Source organism: Pleurodeles waltl, chromosome 4_1 (genome assembly GCF_031143425.1).
Source record: "Pleurodeles waltl isolate 20211129_DDA chromosome 4_1, aPleWal1.hap1.20221129, whole genome shotgun sequence".
In the NCBI taxonomy this organism is placed as follows: domain Eukaryota; kingdom Metazoa; phylum Chordata; class Amphibia; order Caudata; family Salamandridae; genus Pleurodeles; species Pleurodeles waltl.
In genome coordinates this window covers 477,627,178-477,644,417 of record NC_090442.1, presented here as the reverse complement: position 1 = coordinate 477,644,417, position 17,240 = coordinate 477,627,178, and the positions used below count along the sequence as shown (strand labels likewise).

At 43.2% G+C, this 17,240-nt stretch overlaps 1 protein-coding gene across 1 annotated transcript in view; it reads left to right on the top strand.

Annotated features, from left to right (window-relative positions):
* ACSS3 (acyl-CoA synthetase short chain family member 3) overlaps positions 1-17,240 on the top strand; it is a 951,593-nt gene that overhangs the window by 705,116 nt on the left and 229,237 nt on the right. Inside the window, exon 9 of the mRNA XM_069228767.1 lies at positions 10,023-10,126. Coding sequence (XP_069084868.1) covers positions 10,023-10,126 — 104 coding nt within the window. The remainder of the gene's footprint in view (positions 1-10,022; positions 10,127-17,240) is intronic.

Here is a 17,240-nt window from a genome sequence, read left to right as displayed (position 1 = left end):
GTTAACTTTGCACTGTCCAGTGTGACTTCTAGCCACCGATAAAGCGCTATTTGCTGCCAAGCTCTAGAACTCTTTTTATTAAAATTTCATAACTCGACTTCTACTTATTGAATTTTTGTTCTTTTGGTCTTGATTTATTTATAAAACTGTCTGTTTTTCTAAGTTTGTGTGGAGTCTTTTTGTGGTGTTTCCATTGTGTTAGTGTGTCTGTTTGTTGCACAAATACTTTACACATTGCCTCTTTAAATAAGCCTGACTGCTCTGTGCGAAGCTACCAGAGGTGGGCACAGGCTATCTTTTAGTATGTATCTGACTTACCATGACTAGAGTGATGGTCCCTACTTGAACTTGAGTGCATACCACTGCCAATTAGAGACCCGATTTCAAACATTGGTGATCAGCAGTAAGGCTAGGACTAGTGTTTGTGCAATACCATATAGTAACTCAGTGTTCACTTCAACTCTGTACTGAGACTAATTCAAACCCCAAGGTTCATGTGCATGGGACAACAAGTGCCTTGGTAGTCCCCCAATGCTGCAGGACCTTCCTACTGGAGCTGGCTCATGAAATTACCTTGAGAGGCCACCTGGGACAAGACCTTTGCAAGGCTTGTCCCCTGCTTTTATTGACCCAGGGGCAAGAATGCCTCAGATATATTCTGTATGATTTGTGTGACTGCCCTGGCAGCGGAATGACGGGGCAGAGGCTTGAAAGCCGCTCTTCATCCCTTGCCTGTTGAGAGGGTGGTCATCTACATTGTTAGGCCTGTGGACCCCAGACTGCTTCAGGCAACAGGTTTATCCTGGTTTTGGCAGATCATGCTACTGGGTACCCAGAGGTAATCCATCTGTGGACCACAACTTCTCCTGTAGTGACAAAGGCCCTGATGAGGATTTTTACTTGAGTGGGTTTCCCTAAAGAAGTGGTGTCTGAGAGGGGAACCAACTCCCTGCCTGCTTACATGCAGTCACTGTGGAAGGAGTATGGGGTAACCTACAAGTTCTCCACCACACACCATCTACAAACAAATGGGCGTGTTAAAAGATTTAACAAGATTTGGAAGGGCATGATTAGAGACCTTGGGGAAAAAGTAGGATATCCTCTTGCCATGCCTTCTGTTTGCATACAGGGAGGTGCCACAGAAGGGAATGTGCTTCTGCCCCTTCAAACTTCTGTATGGACAACCTGTCAAAGGACCTCTGAATCTGGTGAAAGAAAGGTGGGTGCAAGCTCCCACAAAAGATGCCCAAGAAGTAGTGAGCTACATGTTGGCCTTTAGGAGCTAAATGGCTAAGATGTGGAAGCAAGCTTCAGACAACTTAGAACCCAGCCAGGCTGTGATGAAAGAGCGGTATGAGCAAAATTCTATCACTGTCGAATTGCAGCCTGGGTGGAAAAGGTGGGTTATGGAACCTTTGAATCCCAGGGCCCTCTAAGACTGATGGACTAGGCATTGTGAGGTGCTTGAGAGAAAGGGAGAGGCCACCTACCTGGTGGACCTCAAGACCCCCAGGCAACACCCCCAGGTGCTGCATATCAATCACCTCAAACCCCTTCAAACCCCACTTTGAGAGCTCTGAGCTCACCCTGCTGTTGGTGACAGGTGGAGAAGAGGAAGTGGAGAGTGAACCTTTCCTTGACCTCTTGGACTCCAAGGGGAAAGATGGATCTGTGGAGGGAGTAATCCTTTTCCTCAGTCTGACTCCACCACATCAGAGGGACTGTTGCCAGGTGCTAGGGCAGACTGCCTCTCTGTTTTCCCTCATCTCTGGGACTACCTACCTGTATACCCATGATGTGAACTCAGGAGACAACACCCCTGTCAAGAATAAATCTTACACTTTGTCTGATTAAGTGAGGGCCAACATTAAGGAAGAGGTTTCCAAAATACTGGAGATGGGGGGTAACAGATTACACCAGTAGCCTGTGGTCCAGTCCTGTGGTTCTGGTCCCAAAAGCTGCCCCATAGGCCACCACACCTGAACTCTGCTTCTGTGTGGATTAAAGAGGGATAAACTCACTCAGATGCTCTTGCCATCCCTTGGGCTGATAACCTTATTGATATGATGGGGGCTGCCCAATACTTAAGTACCTTTGATCTTACATCAGGCTACTGGCAGATCACCCTGATGGAAGGAGTAAAGGAGAAGTCAGCCTTCTCCATTTCAGAGGGCCGCTATCAGTTTAGAGTGATGCCCTTTTGTCTCAAAATGCCTCTCCCACCTTTCAGAGGTTGGTGAACCAGGCCCTTGCTGGTTTGGAGGCCTCCTCAGCTACCTATCTGGATGACATAGCTATTTTCAGTAGCAGCCGGAAGGACTACCTTTTCACCTGGAGGAAGTGCTTTGGGCTCTGCAACAGGCAGGCCTGACTATCAAGGCCAGTAAGTGCCAGATAGGGCAGGGGTCTGTGGTGTACTAGGGGTACCAGGTGCCCAGGGGTAAGGTGCAGCCCCTCCAGGCCAAGATAGAAACTATGGCCTGAAAGACCCCTCAAAACGCAGGATGAGGTCAGGGCATTCTTGGACCTCACCGGGTGGTACAGGAGGTTAGTCAAGGGATATGGAACCATTGTTGCCCCTTTGACTGAGCTGACTTTTAAGAATCAGTCCAGAAATGTGATTTGGACAGAGACATGCCAAAAAGCATTTGACTCCCTAAAGCAGGTCATATGTGCAGCCCCTGTGCTCAAGGCCCCTGACTTCTCCAAGGAGTCTGTCGTTCAGACAGGTGCCTCAGAACATGGCATGGGGCAGCACTTTCACACCTTAATGGAGAGAGCCTACACCAACCTGTAGCCTTCATCTCCAGGAGGTTACTCTCTGGGGAACAAAAATGGAGCGCTACAGAAAGAGAAGGTTTTGCTGTGGTCTGGGCACTGAAGAAGCTAGGACCATACCTGTTTGGTAGTCTCTTCCTAATTCAGACTGACCATAGGCCCCTCAGGTGGCTAATGTAAATGAAGATTGAGAGTTCAAATTTTTGAAGTGGTCCATTTCCCATAAGGGTATGGACTTCAGGGTGGAACACAGATCAGAGGTAGACCGCGCCAATGCTTATTCTACTTTAATGATAAGTCCCGAGAGGGAGGGTAGCACTCCCCGCTTTCAGCTGGGGGGGTGGGACACATGTTAGACCTATTAGCTTAAGTTGGTCTTCCCTCAAACTTTTTGCCTGCTTGCCTAATTTTTGCTGATTCTTTTTATTGGTCTTAGGACTTTAAGCTCTTTACCACTGCTGACCAGTGCTAAAGTGCACATGCTTCTGCTCTAAAAATGGTAACATTGGTGTATATACAAGTGGCATATTTAATTTACTTGTAAATCCTTTGTAAAGTGCTATACAATCTACCCAGGGCCAGTAAATGAAATGCTACTAGTGGGCCTGCAAAACTGATAGTGCCACTCACTGAAGTATCCCTTTAAATAAGCCTCAGGCCAGCCACTGCAGAGACTGTGTGTGCAGTTTGACTGCCCCTCCGACTTTACATTTAAAACCACTTGCCAAGCCTAAAGCTCCCTTTTATTACATCTAAGTCACCCATAAGATAGGCCCTAGGTAGCCCATAAGGCAGGGTGCTTTGTAAGTAAAAGGTAGGACATGTATGTTCAAGTTTTGCATGTCCTGGTCGTGAAAAACATCTGATTTCACTACTGTGAGGCCTATACCTCTCACACATTAACATTGGGACTTCCTTAATACACTTTTAAGATGTAATTCCTTGTTAGAAAGGAGTAGTTGTGTCATGTTTCATATCTTTGGAATGGCAATGATAAATCCTCTTTATTGGTAAAGTTGGCTGTAATACTACAGTTTTAGAAATGTCACTTTCTGTGCTCTTACAGCTGTGTGCCTGCAGCCTGTCTCCAATGCAGGTCTGGGGTGGGTGACAGCTACACTTTGTGCATTCCTCCTAGATAGTCACAAACACAGGAAGGTTAGGTGTGTCTGAGTGGTCATTGGCATTGATCTGTATTCTGAGGACTCTTCCTGGGCAGAAAGGTCAGGAGGGGATGACACACCTGAATAGGCAGTGCCTGCCCCCACACAAAGGGCTGATTATCCCCTACTGATCAAATCTATATCTGGATTCTGTCCGAACTGCTGTGCTGCATCAAGGACTGTTACTCTGCTGAACTGAAAGTACTGCTCTTCTTCTGTGCTGCCTGCTGCTCTCTGACCTTGCTGAGGGAGAGCTGGACTCTGCCATGGACCCCAAAGGGATCTCCAAGGGCTCGTTGGCTTGCTTCCTGTCGCTAGAGACTCAGGGATATCAAAGTATCTCCCCCTGCTCCTGTGCCATGGTCACTGGAAGTGGACCCAGATACTTGCAGCAGTGAAGTGATGCATCTACTGCCTGCTGAAAGTGGCAACCGGCGCATCAATCCTGTTGCAGGAGTAAAACCAGTGCATTAGCACTTTGGGCCGAGCAGCATCTTTGGAACTGCTGCATCGACCGCTCCATCCTCTGCCTGCTTGAAGTCTCCAGAAACCAGTGCACTGCCATCAGCGTGTGGGGAAAATCACTGCATCTCCTTCACAGAGGAAGTGATATTGAGGCATCCATTGAAGCATCGTCCCCACATCTTGTGCTTGTGACCAGGATCAAGGTACTGTTTCTCTGGCTGTTGTGGCTCCTGTATACGACCCGTTCTCCATCACGATCAAGTTGAACTGTTGTCTTGGTCCCAGTCCAGCATAACCTCAAGTAATCCCTAAAGCTCTATTTGCTTCTATGCCCTAGAACTCTTTTTATTCTTTAAAAATTCATAACTTGACTTCTATTTATTGGATTGTTTTTGTTTTAGTCTTGATTTGTTTATAAAGGTATTGTCTATGTTCTAAACTGGTGTGGTGTTTCCATTGTGTTAACGTGTATGTGTTGCACAAGTACTTTACACATTGCCTCTTTAGGTAAGCCTGACTTCTTTGTCAACCTACCAGAGGGTGAGCACAGGTTTTCTTTAGTGTGCATCTGACCCACCCTCACTAGAGTGGTGGTCCCTACTTTCACTGGGTGCATACCCCTGCTAACTAGAGACCCCATTTGTTACACTTGCTAATCCTCACCAAAAATGTAAAACAAAAATACAATTCTTCTTACGTACAAGACCACAATGTCAAAAATATCTAGATTTGAGTTAATGTGGCAAATTACTTGTTCCCTCAAATACCTCCTGACTGTTACATCTTAAGCCACTGATGTGGCTTCTCTATCTTCAAAGAAGAATCAGAAAGCATTCAGTGCCATCAAAAACTTAATAAACGCATAATCATTACTTGCCATTTATATTCCATTGAAATATCCAGAAACACCAACCATTTGTATACAAATTGTTGTGAGAAACAGCATCGACGTTTCAAACTCCCCTCACAAGATTAGATCTGTGAAAGTGCTTTAATGAAAAATGAATGCTTTTAAATGCTGAAATTATAGTAGGCAGCCATATTCACTCCTACTAGGCCTGACTAGTTAAATCAATGTGTTTTGACAAGCTGACCTGCCTTAAGAATGCTGCTTTCGCAAGATGTTTATTTTCCTGACCTTCCCATAGACTTATTTTTCATAATGAAAAATAGTTGCATAAAATGTTCTCGTTTAACTCTGCAAATGTTTTTATTTACACAAAGAACACTGTAAACTAATGAATGGGAACATTTCATTTGGTGAGGTAATGTAGAAGCTTATACTTTAAGATGCAGCTTTTCTAAAGGCAACTAATTGTGTCACCCAGCAAGGAGAATAAACTTTGTTTCACTCAACATTGCTTATATGGGAAGTTTTGCTTTCAAGAACTGCATCTTTAATGAGAGTTGTCTGACCTGCATAGAATGATTGGTTTGTGACCATGTAGGCACCTAAAGACGATTTTAGCATCACCATGGATAATCTTGTTTAAAGCCTGGCCTGTCCTCTATTGGAGTTTTGAAGTTCTCTGACTCCTCTACCCATTCACAGCAACAACCACTTGACCTCACTTATTCCACAAATCATTAGAAATACTGATATTTAGTCAGCTCTGGACATTATTTTCATTTTCCCATTTCCAAGGCTTAACATTATTCATAATAGTGGACTGCAACAAAACGTTGTTCCGTTGCTGGAAGACTTATTTCAGTATTTTTATTTTTGAATTGCTCTGAAGTAATCAGAGTCAACACCACCTAAGAAGGTTGAGTCTGTCTGAAAAGCTTTATTAGAATTACATCATCATGATGCCATGTGAAAATTGAACTGCTTTAGTGAAAGGTGCTATTATTGAGAAATGGTGAGTATTCATAGTGTTAATTCAGGATTGAAAACCACAATAAAAAATGCATGGACTACATCTTTCATAATGCTATTGGGCCCTACAGAAGGCACATTCCTGTGGAACGTTCTGTACTACTTTTTTTTAGCCATATCCCAATCTGTCTTTGTGGTATTCAGTATTTAGTGCTGAGCTTCTGCAAAAAAAAGTTGGATCATATGTTGAACTGGTTCCCTGCCCTGGACAGTTGGATCCTGTCTCTACCTCAGGGCACAACTGGGTGATCCCGCAAGACTGGGTAATCCCTTTTTTCCATCACCTTTAAGAAATGCACATGTGGCATAACAACCAGCACTGCCAATTTTGCACCTGGTAACCAGATATGAGGCCCAGCGTCAGCTCAACATCCTGTGATTCTGGGTAAATTACTTAGTCTTGCTTCACCTAAAACAATAATACCTAAATATTACTTTACCCTTGTGTAATGTTAGGGCCGCCCTTAGGGACCTGCAACCAGTGCAACTGAACCTAATTGTAAGCTCAGGGAGGAGGGTTGGGGGGGGTCTAGAAATAACTTATGGTTTTAAAAGTACCTGCTGAAGAGTTCCTTATATGTCCAGAAACGTTCAGTCAGCAATACAAATGTCAAGATAACTCTAGTGATTAATGTTCCTGCTGGAGAGAGATTCCAGAATGTTGTCTAGTGGCAGTTGTGAGTCATCATAAAGTAGCATAGAGGGTTAATATACCTGCTGAAAAGAACGTGTACCATGCAGATCACAGAGCTGTATTTTATGTGGATAGCTCAGTGAGTTACTGCTTTTGTCACAGAGATGCTTGTGTTACTTGCAGTTTATAATGTACAATCCTACTATTGCACAGTCACCTATGAACTATCATCAAAGAGCTGCTTGCAAACTGTATAGTATAGGTCACAATGTTATGTTTTTTTCAAGTCTTACATTAACCTAATGTTGCTAAAAAGGATTTATTAAGAGGGGCGAAAAGGTGGTTGTGCTGGGCACTTCCACTGCTAAAGCGGGCTCTGTGTAATTTATTCTGGTGTTCATGTAAAACTCCAATGCCTTTGGGCCGAGTTCGCACCTTTTTTAACTGCAAAAATCAAATATTCTGCGTGACCAAGACAAATGAAGGCAAAAGTACAGAGTTTCTCAGGTGAAAAAAAGAGTAAACAAACGCCACAGATAATAGAATTCACAAAAATGCTTTTCACACCAGATCTCTTCTGCAAGAACACCCCTGACTCAACAGACTCAGAAGTGTTTTTTGGGCATATTAACATCAACATCGGCAAATAACGAATCTTTTAACCCTTTGTTTTCCTCCACTGTTAATTTTCCTTTTGAATAGATATTTTCCTTCAAGGTAAAATAGTGATACCTCAGAATAGCATTCCGGTGATCGATTAAAGAGGCCTATGTGATAAACTCCCTTATTCCTTATATCCTTTCTTCTCTCAGATGTCTTTGAATTTTGTTTTTATCGTGTCAGATTTGTTGTGCTTCAAAGAGAGGTCAAATGTTTGGCTATATCTTTACACATATTACTACGTATTCTTTAATATGGGGACTGGTGTTTACTTTTCTTTCTCTTACTGCAACTTGAAAGGATTTTGTACAGTTAACTGTTACAATCTTGCTGTGCTGGGGTACAGGGAGTGTCAAAGGAACGGCTGCAGGGTGCCTTTTTTGCACTTATCTAAGACCCCCCCCACTCCTATTCGACATCCTAGAGCATTATTTAAAAGTGCTCCCATATAATTCATAGTTTGCAGCACCCCCCATTCCATAGCGGAATGAGATGATCCCAGTGATGGTACCAAGGTGTACCAAGGGGTAATTCCGGTGGGAGAGGGTTTTTATACGGAATCCAGAGGTTTCCATTGATCAGCAGAGGGTTAACCCTTAGGTAACGGTTGGGCTTCTATTTGGTTTTCTAGGATTTTTTTTAGGAGGATAAGCCGTGCCTGTTGTCTCCCTCTTAACTTCCTCTTTTGTTTATATAACGAATTCTCAAGCCAACGGTTGAGAGAGGTTGGTCTAAGAAAGCTAATGGTTTAAAGGAATGGACCCGAAACCAAGTCTGTTTGTTGTTATCAATAGGTCATTCTGACAGTGCTGTGAAAATCCGGACCTAAAATATGACCACTTAAGAACAAACCACACAATAGGTTTCTATAAAACAGAGATTAATGGCTTTTCAGATAGACACCCCCTCAGTGCAAAACAAAGATTTCAAACATATCTTTCTCATTCGAAGCAGGGCAGGACACAAAGAAAGTAAGCATGACAAAGAAACGTTTCCAAAATCACAACAAGCACATAGACCCTCATTACGACATCAGCGGTCTTTCCGGAAGACCGCTCAAGCCGCAGACGCGAAAGACCAACAGTACTGGAGGTCTTAAGACTGCCCTATTACGACTAATTTCAGAATTCCACCTGAAAACGGAGTAGGATTCCTACACCAGTCATGCTGGGGGTTGGCGGTGAAGAGGCATCAAAAAGAAACGCACACTGTATTACGGCACGTAATACCGCGTGGTGGTGTCCTGATGGCAGGGCGCTGGTGGGACCCGTCCCCTCCTGGACGACCTCCTCGACGGACGAGGTAAGTAATCGTCCAACAGGGGGCGGGGGTGTTTGCGTATGTGAGTGCATGTGTGAATGTCGTGAATGCGGGGGGAAGGAGACTGTTTGTGGGCGCGTGTGTGAATTATTGTGGGCGGGGTGTGGAGCATGTGTGATTGTGGATGGGGTGGGAGGGTGAGTGTTTGTGGATGGGGAGGGAGTGAGGGCGTGAGTGCGGGTGTGAGCGATTGAGTGCGTGAGTGCAATTGAGCGGATGGAAGGGGTGAATGGGTGTATGTGTGTGCCTGTGTGTGGAAGGGGGAGGGTGGTGAGTGTGTGAGTGAACAGGGAGAGCAAGTGAGTGTGTAGGCGGTGCAGGGGAAGGGGGGTGTGAATGTATGTATGCGGTGTAGGGGGGTGGGGGTGTGCTTGTATGTATATGCTTGAGGGGGGAGTGAATGCATGGTTGAGTGCGGTATGCATGTATGTTAGTGTGAATACGGGCATATGATGCGAGTGCATCGGTGAGTGGGGGTGTGTTTGTGTAAGGGAGTATGTGTATGTGTGCGTGTGTGCGAGTGTATCCTGGTGACAGGAATTCTTATTCCTGTTACCAGGATGCAAGACCGCCAGCTTTTTCTGGCAGTGCAACCATCAGAAAAATGCTAGGGTCTCCCGCGTCGTAATTCTGCTAGGAGTATTACGGCGTACACTGTGCTGGAGGTGCTCACCTCTAGCCCTGCGGACTGCAGAAAAGAGGCGAGACGGGCAGAGTGTCAACGGTTTGGCTTTGGCCAAACCGCCAAATGCGTAATTTGGCAGTCTTCCCCACTGACCCATCGGCGGGGAAACCAGCACCGCAGCCTTGGTGTTCTTCAGACCGCCAGGGTCGTAATGAGGGTCATAGTCTCTTGGCAGCTGTCATTGCATGGTTTATTCTTAGATGCTGCTTTTTCAGAATATTCAAAACAAAGTTCAAGAAATTTCTTTCTCAACACTATCTTGATCTAGGATGTCAGTAAAGTGACCCCAGAGTTGACAGTAAAGTTCTCATTAAATAATTAACCAGTGCAAACTCAGAAATCTTTGTGATTAATGGTTCGTAGCTGAGTGATCTACTTCCAGATTTAAACTGTGATGAGAATGATTTTATTGATTATGAATATTGTTTCTCTAATCAGGTTCCGAACATTATTTGTGGCCGGAGAGAGATGTGATCTCGAGACATTGGAATGGTCAAAAAAAGTATTTAATGTTCCAGTGCTAGATCATTGGTGGCAAACTGGTAAGTACAGAATGTATAACTTTTTAAATGTGCTGTTCTGTGCAAATTAAAAATTAGTTTTAAATACCACTTATGATTTATTCTTGTAGGCTTGTATTTGAACCTTTTATGTATAAATCATATTAATAGTATATTTTATGATTTATAGCTGCTGTAATTAATATTTTCTGTGTGTCGTTTCAAAATGCAGGAACTTGGCAAATAGCGGTGATTAAAATGACCAGTAATGATTAAAAAGGAATATAACCATACACTGTTTGTGCAGTGTAATTTGATGAGGAAAGGAGGTTTTATTTTTGAATGACAATAAATCTACAATAAAAAGAAGAATGTTACATCACTTAATTAACTGTAAGGATCAAAGTTGAGAATAATGCCATACTTGAAAGGTCGACTTTGTTTAAACGTGACAGATATTTGCCTAGCGAGTAAGACAAAATCGTAATGCGATTTGTGTTGAAAATTATGAACCAATAATATATATATATGCAAATGTGACATGTAATTCTATTGGACTTCAACCAACAAGTACATTGCAGTCTGGGATTGAGAAGTGAGTGCCAATATAAATTATTTGTACAAACCGGAATAAATAAAAAAAATTAAAAAACTTGTCAGTCCACCACTATGATAAAAAAAAAGTAGTTGTCAACGTCCTGAAAGTATCTGGAAAATAAATTGAAAGTTTTTTTACGTAGTGGATACCAGACTGCAAATTGAGGGAACAGAATGAGGACCCATTTGCTAGTTTGTATTGACATTCATAAAATCAAACAAAGCACACCATTAAGCCTAAAAAGGGAACATATGTTAGCTAGGAAATAGGAAGGCATTGGGATATCTAACACAATAATGCAATCTCAAAAAGGCACGGCCCACTGGCTGCAACCCAGTTCCTATGGCTACAACACTAGCAAACCTTAGTTGACATATATTGGGGAGTGTCATGCCATTAAATTGGCAGGATCTTATATTTAAAAGGACAGTCCTTTAAGAGTGTTCCGCACGTATGCACTACCAAACAAATCAACATAATTCTCAGCCCTGCTTCTGCTCAAAAAAACCCTCAAGCAGTAAGATTGCATTGCCATTAATAGATTGCATCCATTATGAAGAAATGACAGAAGCCACAATACCTGAATGCATGAAGTACATTCGAAGCGTTTAATATCCTGCACAAATTTGATGCCCAAGATAGCAACGGTATGCTGTTTCCCCACTTCCTCAACAGTGAGGTTGAAAGGGCACTGGGGCAGATATTCCACAAATCTGAGGCTATTGTCCAGGAGTTTTGGAAGAAGTGGAGAACAGAAACAAAGTAGAGGCAAGTGCACAAAACAAGTATCTAGTCATTAGGAAAAACACTTAATATTGAAAGGAGAACTAAGAGAACAATGGATAATGCAAAGAACTCCACAGAAAGGCGCAGCAGCTGACAGTGGTGTCTGAGGCTCAGATTCTGTGGATCATTCAAGTTGTGCCAAAAAGCCTTACAAATGATCATAAAGCTAAGAATTTCTTTCTAGCCTCCTAAACTGCACATATAAAAGGAACGGTTATTGCAATTCTCGATAAGGAGGTATGATTTATTATGATAAACTTTAGAAAACTTGGCTTTTGGGGCACCATACATTTTTGCTACAGGTTTTTCTTCTTTCACGCATGGGCATAGAGAGACACTTTTTTGTGACCTGACAGTGGCCAGTCCATCTGATGCCATGTGGAGATTTTAGTTGCATCCTGTACATGAAAGTCGATATTTCTGATTCTTATTATCAAAGTATGAATCATAGAACCCATGAAAATATGTTCTCTGAAGGGTTTGTTCAGGATAGTGGACCTATGACACGAGTCCTGAGCAATTGATTTTTGACTTCTATTCGACACCATGTCCGTCGAAGTTTCAATAAAATTAGAGGGCATATTAGCACTATTTTTCAGATAAGGCCAAAAAGGCAAGCATTATCTCATCAATGCATGTAATTTAAACTGAGGGAGAGATCCCACAGGGTTCTTACTTGTATGACTAGAAGTCCTCAGAATTACTCGAAGATGACAGCTGTAATGGATGCGGAAATTCCCATTTTTAGAATACTTCTGCTATAGGAGACCATTCAATTTGGCATTTTGTTGAATTCATGCTGATGTGGGAGCAGGTCCCCTCCCAATAATATCTGATAATGTTTAAATGGAGACAGACTCTCGGATTCAGAGAGGAACAAGTAGAACAATTACTGAGTGCCAAGACACCCCACTATTTTTCCCCAGATAAGAAATAACAAAAATCGATAAATATACCATAAAAAGAAAAACTGCGCAACTAGACATTAAATCAAATTTAGAACTCCAGTCACATTTATGTAAATGAAGACAGCAAACTGTATCTGTTTGTGATTTGGATTTCATATTCTGTGTCATCCTGATGTCGAAATGTATTAGGTTTTACAGAGTTTCTCCCGGAAGATATATTAGATAAAATTATGGTCTATGTTTTTTTACTCAATAATAAGCTGGTAATATTTGCTACTCAACGACCAGGTTGAAGGCGCTATGAAAATAATGTATAAAATAAAAATTAGAAAAATATATAAAGATAAATATAAGATTACCTTCTCAAATAAATGTATATCAAGAATAATTTTCCCCTGTAAGGGCTCATATATATTGGTTATTGTGTTTAAGCTGTGTCCACTGCAAGGTATTCATACACGTTCTGTTCTTTCTTCAAAACTACATCTTACCTCACTCTTTTTATAAACGTTCCAGAAGATTCAACTTAAGTTAGCCCATTTAGTATATTGTTGCATATTTTGCAATCTCTAACCTTAAGTGATCAGACTTACCCACCCGATAGTATTTAAGGCTAAGCGATATGTATTAATTATGCGAGGCAGATGTCACACCCATCAAATTGGCATATGCTTTTTCATGATTATAATTGTGGCCACTGTCATTTCCCAAATAAATCAGATCTCTGCATGAGTGTCTCCTGAGGCCATTAAGTTTCAGATGGGCCATTTTTTGTGTGTCTACTTTCCTCTTAGAGAGATAGATTGTGAGGAATTCTATTACTGAATGAGAGAAGTCTAAGGCATACTTTGCTTTCAGAACCATTGTTCTGCTATTCAGACAAAAACAAGCCTTGGCTAAACGTTTCACTGAAAGCATGGTGGTGTTGCAGCATCAATAGGCAGAACACTAGAAGACTTTACGTTCAGACAAAGATACTTTTAAAAATATGAATTAGGTATTAACTAAATATTGTTTAAGCAATGGAAGGTCAGACATTTTCTGAAACACTTAAGTGTCAATATCGTTTTATTTTTAATAGGACCAGGCTCAAGAGCCAGATCAAGCTGTGAATGTACTAGTTATGACAGCTGTGGAGGCCTGGCCCACTAAAAAAAGACACTTTTTAGCTTCAAAAAATTAATGGATGTAATAAAGTGGATTGTTCGTTGAAGGGGTAAGAACTACTTCAAATAATAATCTCAATCCTTGTTAGGGTGTACACAAAAACCACTAAGTAAACCTGCGCACAATCCAGTGGTAGCTTGGCACAAAAGCAGTCAGGCTTAATTTAGAGGCAATGTGTAACATATTTCTGCAGCACTCAAACAGTAAAGAAGTATAAACACAGCACAAGAAAAAATGCAAACCAATGTAGAAAAATGGAATAGATTTTAATAAATAAGATGACAACAAAACAAAAATCCAATCAGTAGAATTGAAGTAATGAGTGTTTAATTCTTACCACAATGGAGTGCAGGCTGCATATAGGATAAGATTTGTCCTGCTGGAAATTATATCTTCGGACTTTGTTGCCCTTCAGGGTCTTGTTGAACCTCTCAAAAAGCCCATTGGTTTGTGGATGATAGGGTGTGGAGAACTTATAGATAACTCCACACAACTTGCTTATAAGCTGATATAAAGTTGGTACCCCTGTCAGACACCACTTCTTTGGTGAAACCTACTCTGGTGAAAATCCCCATTAATTCCCATTAAGGCCCTAGCTACTGCAGGTGCAGTTCTGAGAGGTATAGCCTCTGCATATCTTGTGGCACGGCCCACCAAGGCCAGGATAAAACTGTTGCCAGAGGCTCTCTTTGGGTGCCTGGGCCTAATGATGTTGATGCCCAGCCTTTCAAAGTGGATGCCAGCAACAGGTAAGAGTTGCAGGGACGTTTTCAGCTTCTTCCCACACTTCCCACAGAAGTCCTGCAGAATGCATCTGAGGACACCTTCATCCTGGTCCAGTATAAGTGGAGGACAAACCTGGCAAAGGTCTTGTCCTTCCCAAGATGTCCTGCCAGGGGACTCTCATGGGCTAACCTTAATAGAAAAGACCTGTAGCATTGGGGAACACCTAGGGCTTTTGTTGACCCATGCAAAGGTGCCTTGGGTTCACTGTACAGGAGGTCATTCTTCCAATAAATGTGGTGATCCCTAGAGGTTTTACCAGCTGCCTGTGCTTCAGCTTGCCATCTCAGGCACTCCAGGGTTGGGCACTCTTTCTTTGCTTGACAGAACTACTCCCGGGGTCACCAAGGGAGGCAATGTCCTCCTCAGTGGGTTCTGGGCTGGCCTCCTTTGGCACCCCATCCATCTCCTCTAAGAGACAAATCGGGTCTGATTTCCCACGCCCCCTGTCTTTCCCTCCCCTGGTGGTTGTCTGGGTCATTTTTCCAGGCTCTAGGCCTTTTTGACTCCCTTTGTGGGCTGCCATGGACCTTGTGGTCACACACACCCACTCATGCAGCCCCAACATTCCCAGGTGGGACCTGAGTTCCACTTCCTTCCAGGTAGTGTGCTCCGGGTCATTTCCTAGTAGACAGTCCGCAGGCATGGCAAGGCTCACAGCAACTTTCAGAAGATCCGAGACCCACTCCCCCACTCAAAGGTAATTAGAGCCACACAGCAGTGCCTCCCCTGGCTGTGTGCTACTACAACCTGGTGGATTGTATTGGGAATTACTTGCTCTGAGGACACCAGATGGCACCTTACTGTAGTCTCCTGTGTCCCTCAGAGCCTCCACCCTCTGCCCATTGATGGTTACCCACTGCCTATACGTTGCAGTATTGGAAGTCATGTGGGCTTTGGGTACCATTTCTTCATCAACCAGGGACACTAGGGTAAGCTGACTGACTTCCCCCTACTAACTGGAGAAATCCCCTCACCACGCACTACACTCTCCAACCCTGGGGGTTTACCTCAAGTGGGTGGTTGTGCCCTCTTGGGACACTTGGGGTCGCCCTTGTAGTGGCCATACACTTAACACTCATACCAATTGGGGTTAGATTTGTTTTTACCTGAGAAGCCTTTCTTGTGGTGGCCAGATTGAGATGGAACACTTCTCCTTGAGAACTATTTTGGGGGCCTTGAGAGGACTCCTTTTTATGTATTTCTAGTGGGAACCCTGATCACCCTTTTGGGAGTCCCCCCCAGGTGCCTTTTTTTACACACTGTGGTGATGGACCAGTGGTCCGCTCCCTCAGCAAGCTTCCTGGGGTTGGTCAGCTTGCTGTCTCCCAGGTGTTGGTGCAGCTATATAAAACAACTATTGAGCATGTGTTCCCTTGGTATCAGGTTGTAATCATCTACCTTGCTGCCTCTCCTGAGCCCTTCAGTGCCTTGCAAGCATAATCCATAAATTCCATCCAAGTTTGGTTGGGAAGCTTGTGGCTGTCCCTAAACCTCTGTCTATACTTTTCAGGGGTCAACCCAAACTTAGAAAGAAGAATGGCCTTCATGGGGTATACCTAGTCTGGTCTTTTACCTCTAGAGTCATGAGTGTGTTCCTCCCCATTGGAGGCATATATATTTCTACAAACATCCCCCCTAGTGCCCTTCTTGAACCTTATGGGCCCTCATGGATACCGCATAGACTGAAAGCCACTTATCTATATCATCCCCCACCCCATAACTGAGCGGCAGGTCTTTGGGAATGTAGATTCTCACTTCTCCAGTAGACACTGCTGCCACCATTGCTGCTGGACTGTGCTTGGATGGCTTTAATGTCCAGCTCCTTCAGGCTCAGTTCATGAGCCAGCATGATCTTTTTCTCCTCCATCCTTAGTCTGCCAGTTCCAGCTCGAGCTTCCTCTCCTCCCTCCTGTCCTCTTGCTCTACTTGAGACAGTCTTCTGGAAGATACACTGCTCTCTGCCCCATCCTGGGTATCCTAATTCTCCCACTCTGGGCAGGGATGTTACTTCTGAAGCCCATTGTTCTCCTGGGGGTTCTTCTTCCTCATCCAGTCTCAGGTCCCCTTCTGGATCATCCTTCTCTGTTGTTGTTTGCAGCCACTTGACCTCCTCATAGGCCTGGAGGGCTATATGTAGGTCCACCTTGGATGCCTTCTTGCCCACCTTTAGCCCCCTCTCCTTGCAGAGCTTATACAGCTCAGCCTTGTTTAGGATGTCAACATTGATCAGCTCCAACTCCATGGTTGCAGAGGAAGGTAGGGTCAGTTAAATTTTGGGAAAAACCAAAAATGCCCAATGTAGACCAAGAAGAATCTAAAAAGTCAGTTTTGATGCTAAAGCATTTATCTAGGATTTTTGTGTAACACCAATCACTGTTAAGTACTGCAAAAACACAAGTCTTGCTCCCACCACTGAACACCAATGTGAGAAATTGGGTTGTTGGTTGACTGGGGTGTGAATGATGGTCAAGCAACAGCCACAAATTCCTTGCAGGGGGAACCACAAAAAAGTCACTAAATTAACCTGTGCTTAACCCTGGGTAGCTAGGCACAAACATCAGTCAGGCTAAACTTAGAGGCAATGTGTTAAGTATTTATGTAGTACACAAACAGCAACACAGTGAAAACACAACCCTATAAAAATCTCAAACCAATTTAGAGAAATTGAGTCAATTGTAATAAATTATTTGACACCAAAACTACGAAAATCCAATTAGTAGAACCAGAGTTTTGAATTTTTAAAGTTTAAGGTTCAAAATAGCAAGTGCTTAGATTTAGAAAATGGCCACCTTTGCACCTTTAGCAACACAACAAAGGGTCCAGGGGGAGAGGGAGACCTCTGGGGGGTGCAAAACTCACTCAAGCTGAGTGCAGGTGCAGGTTTCAAATGGTGGGTGCATATTATGCCCCT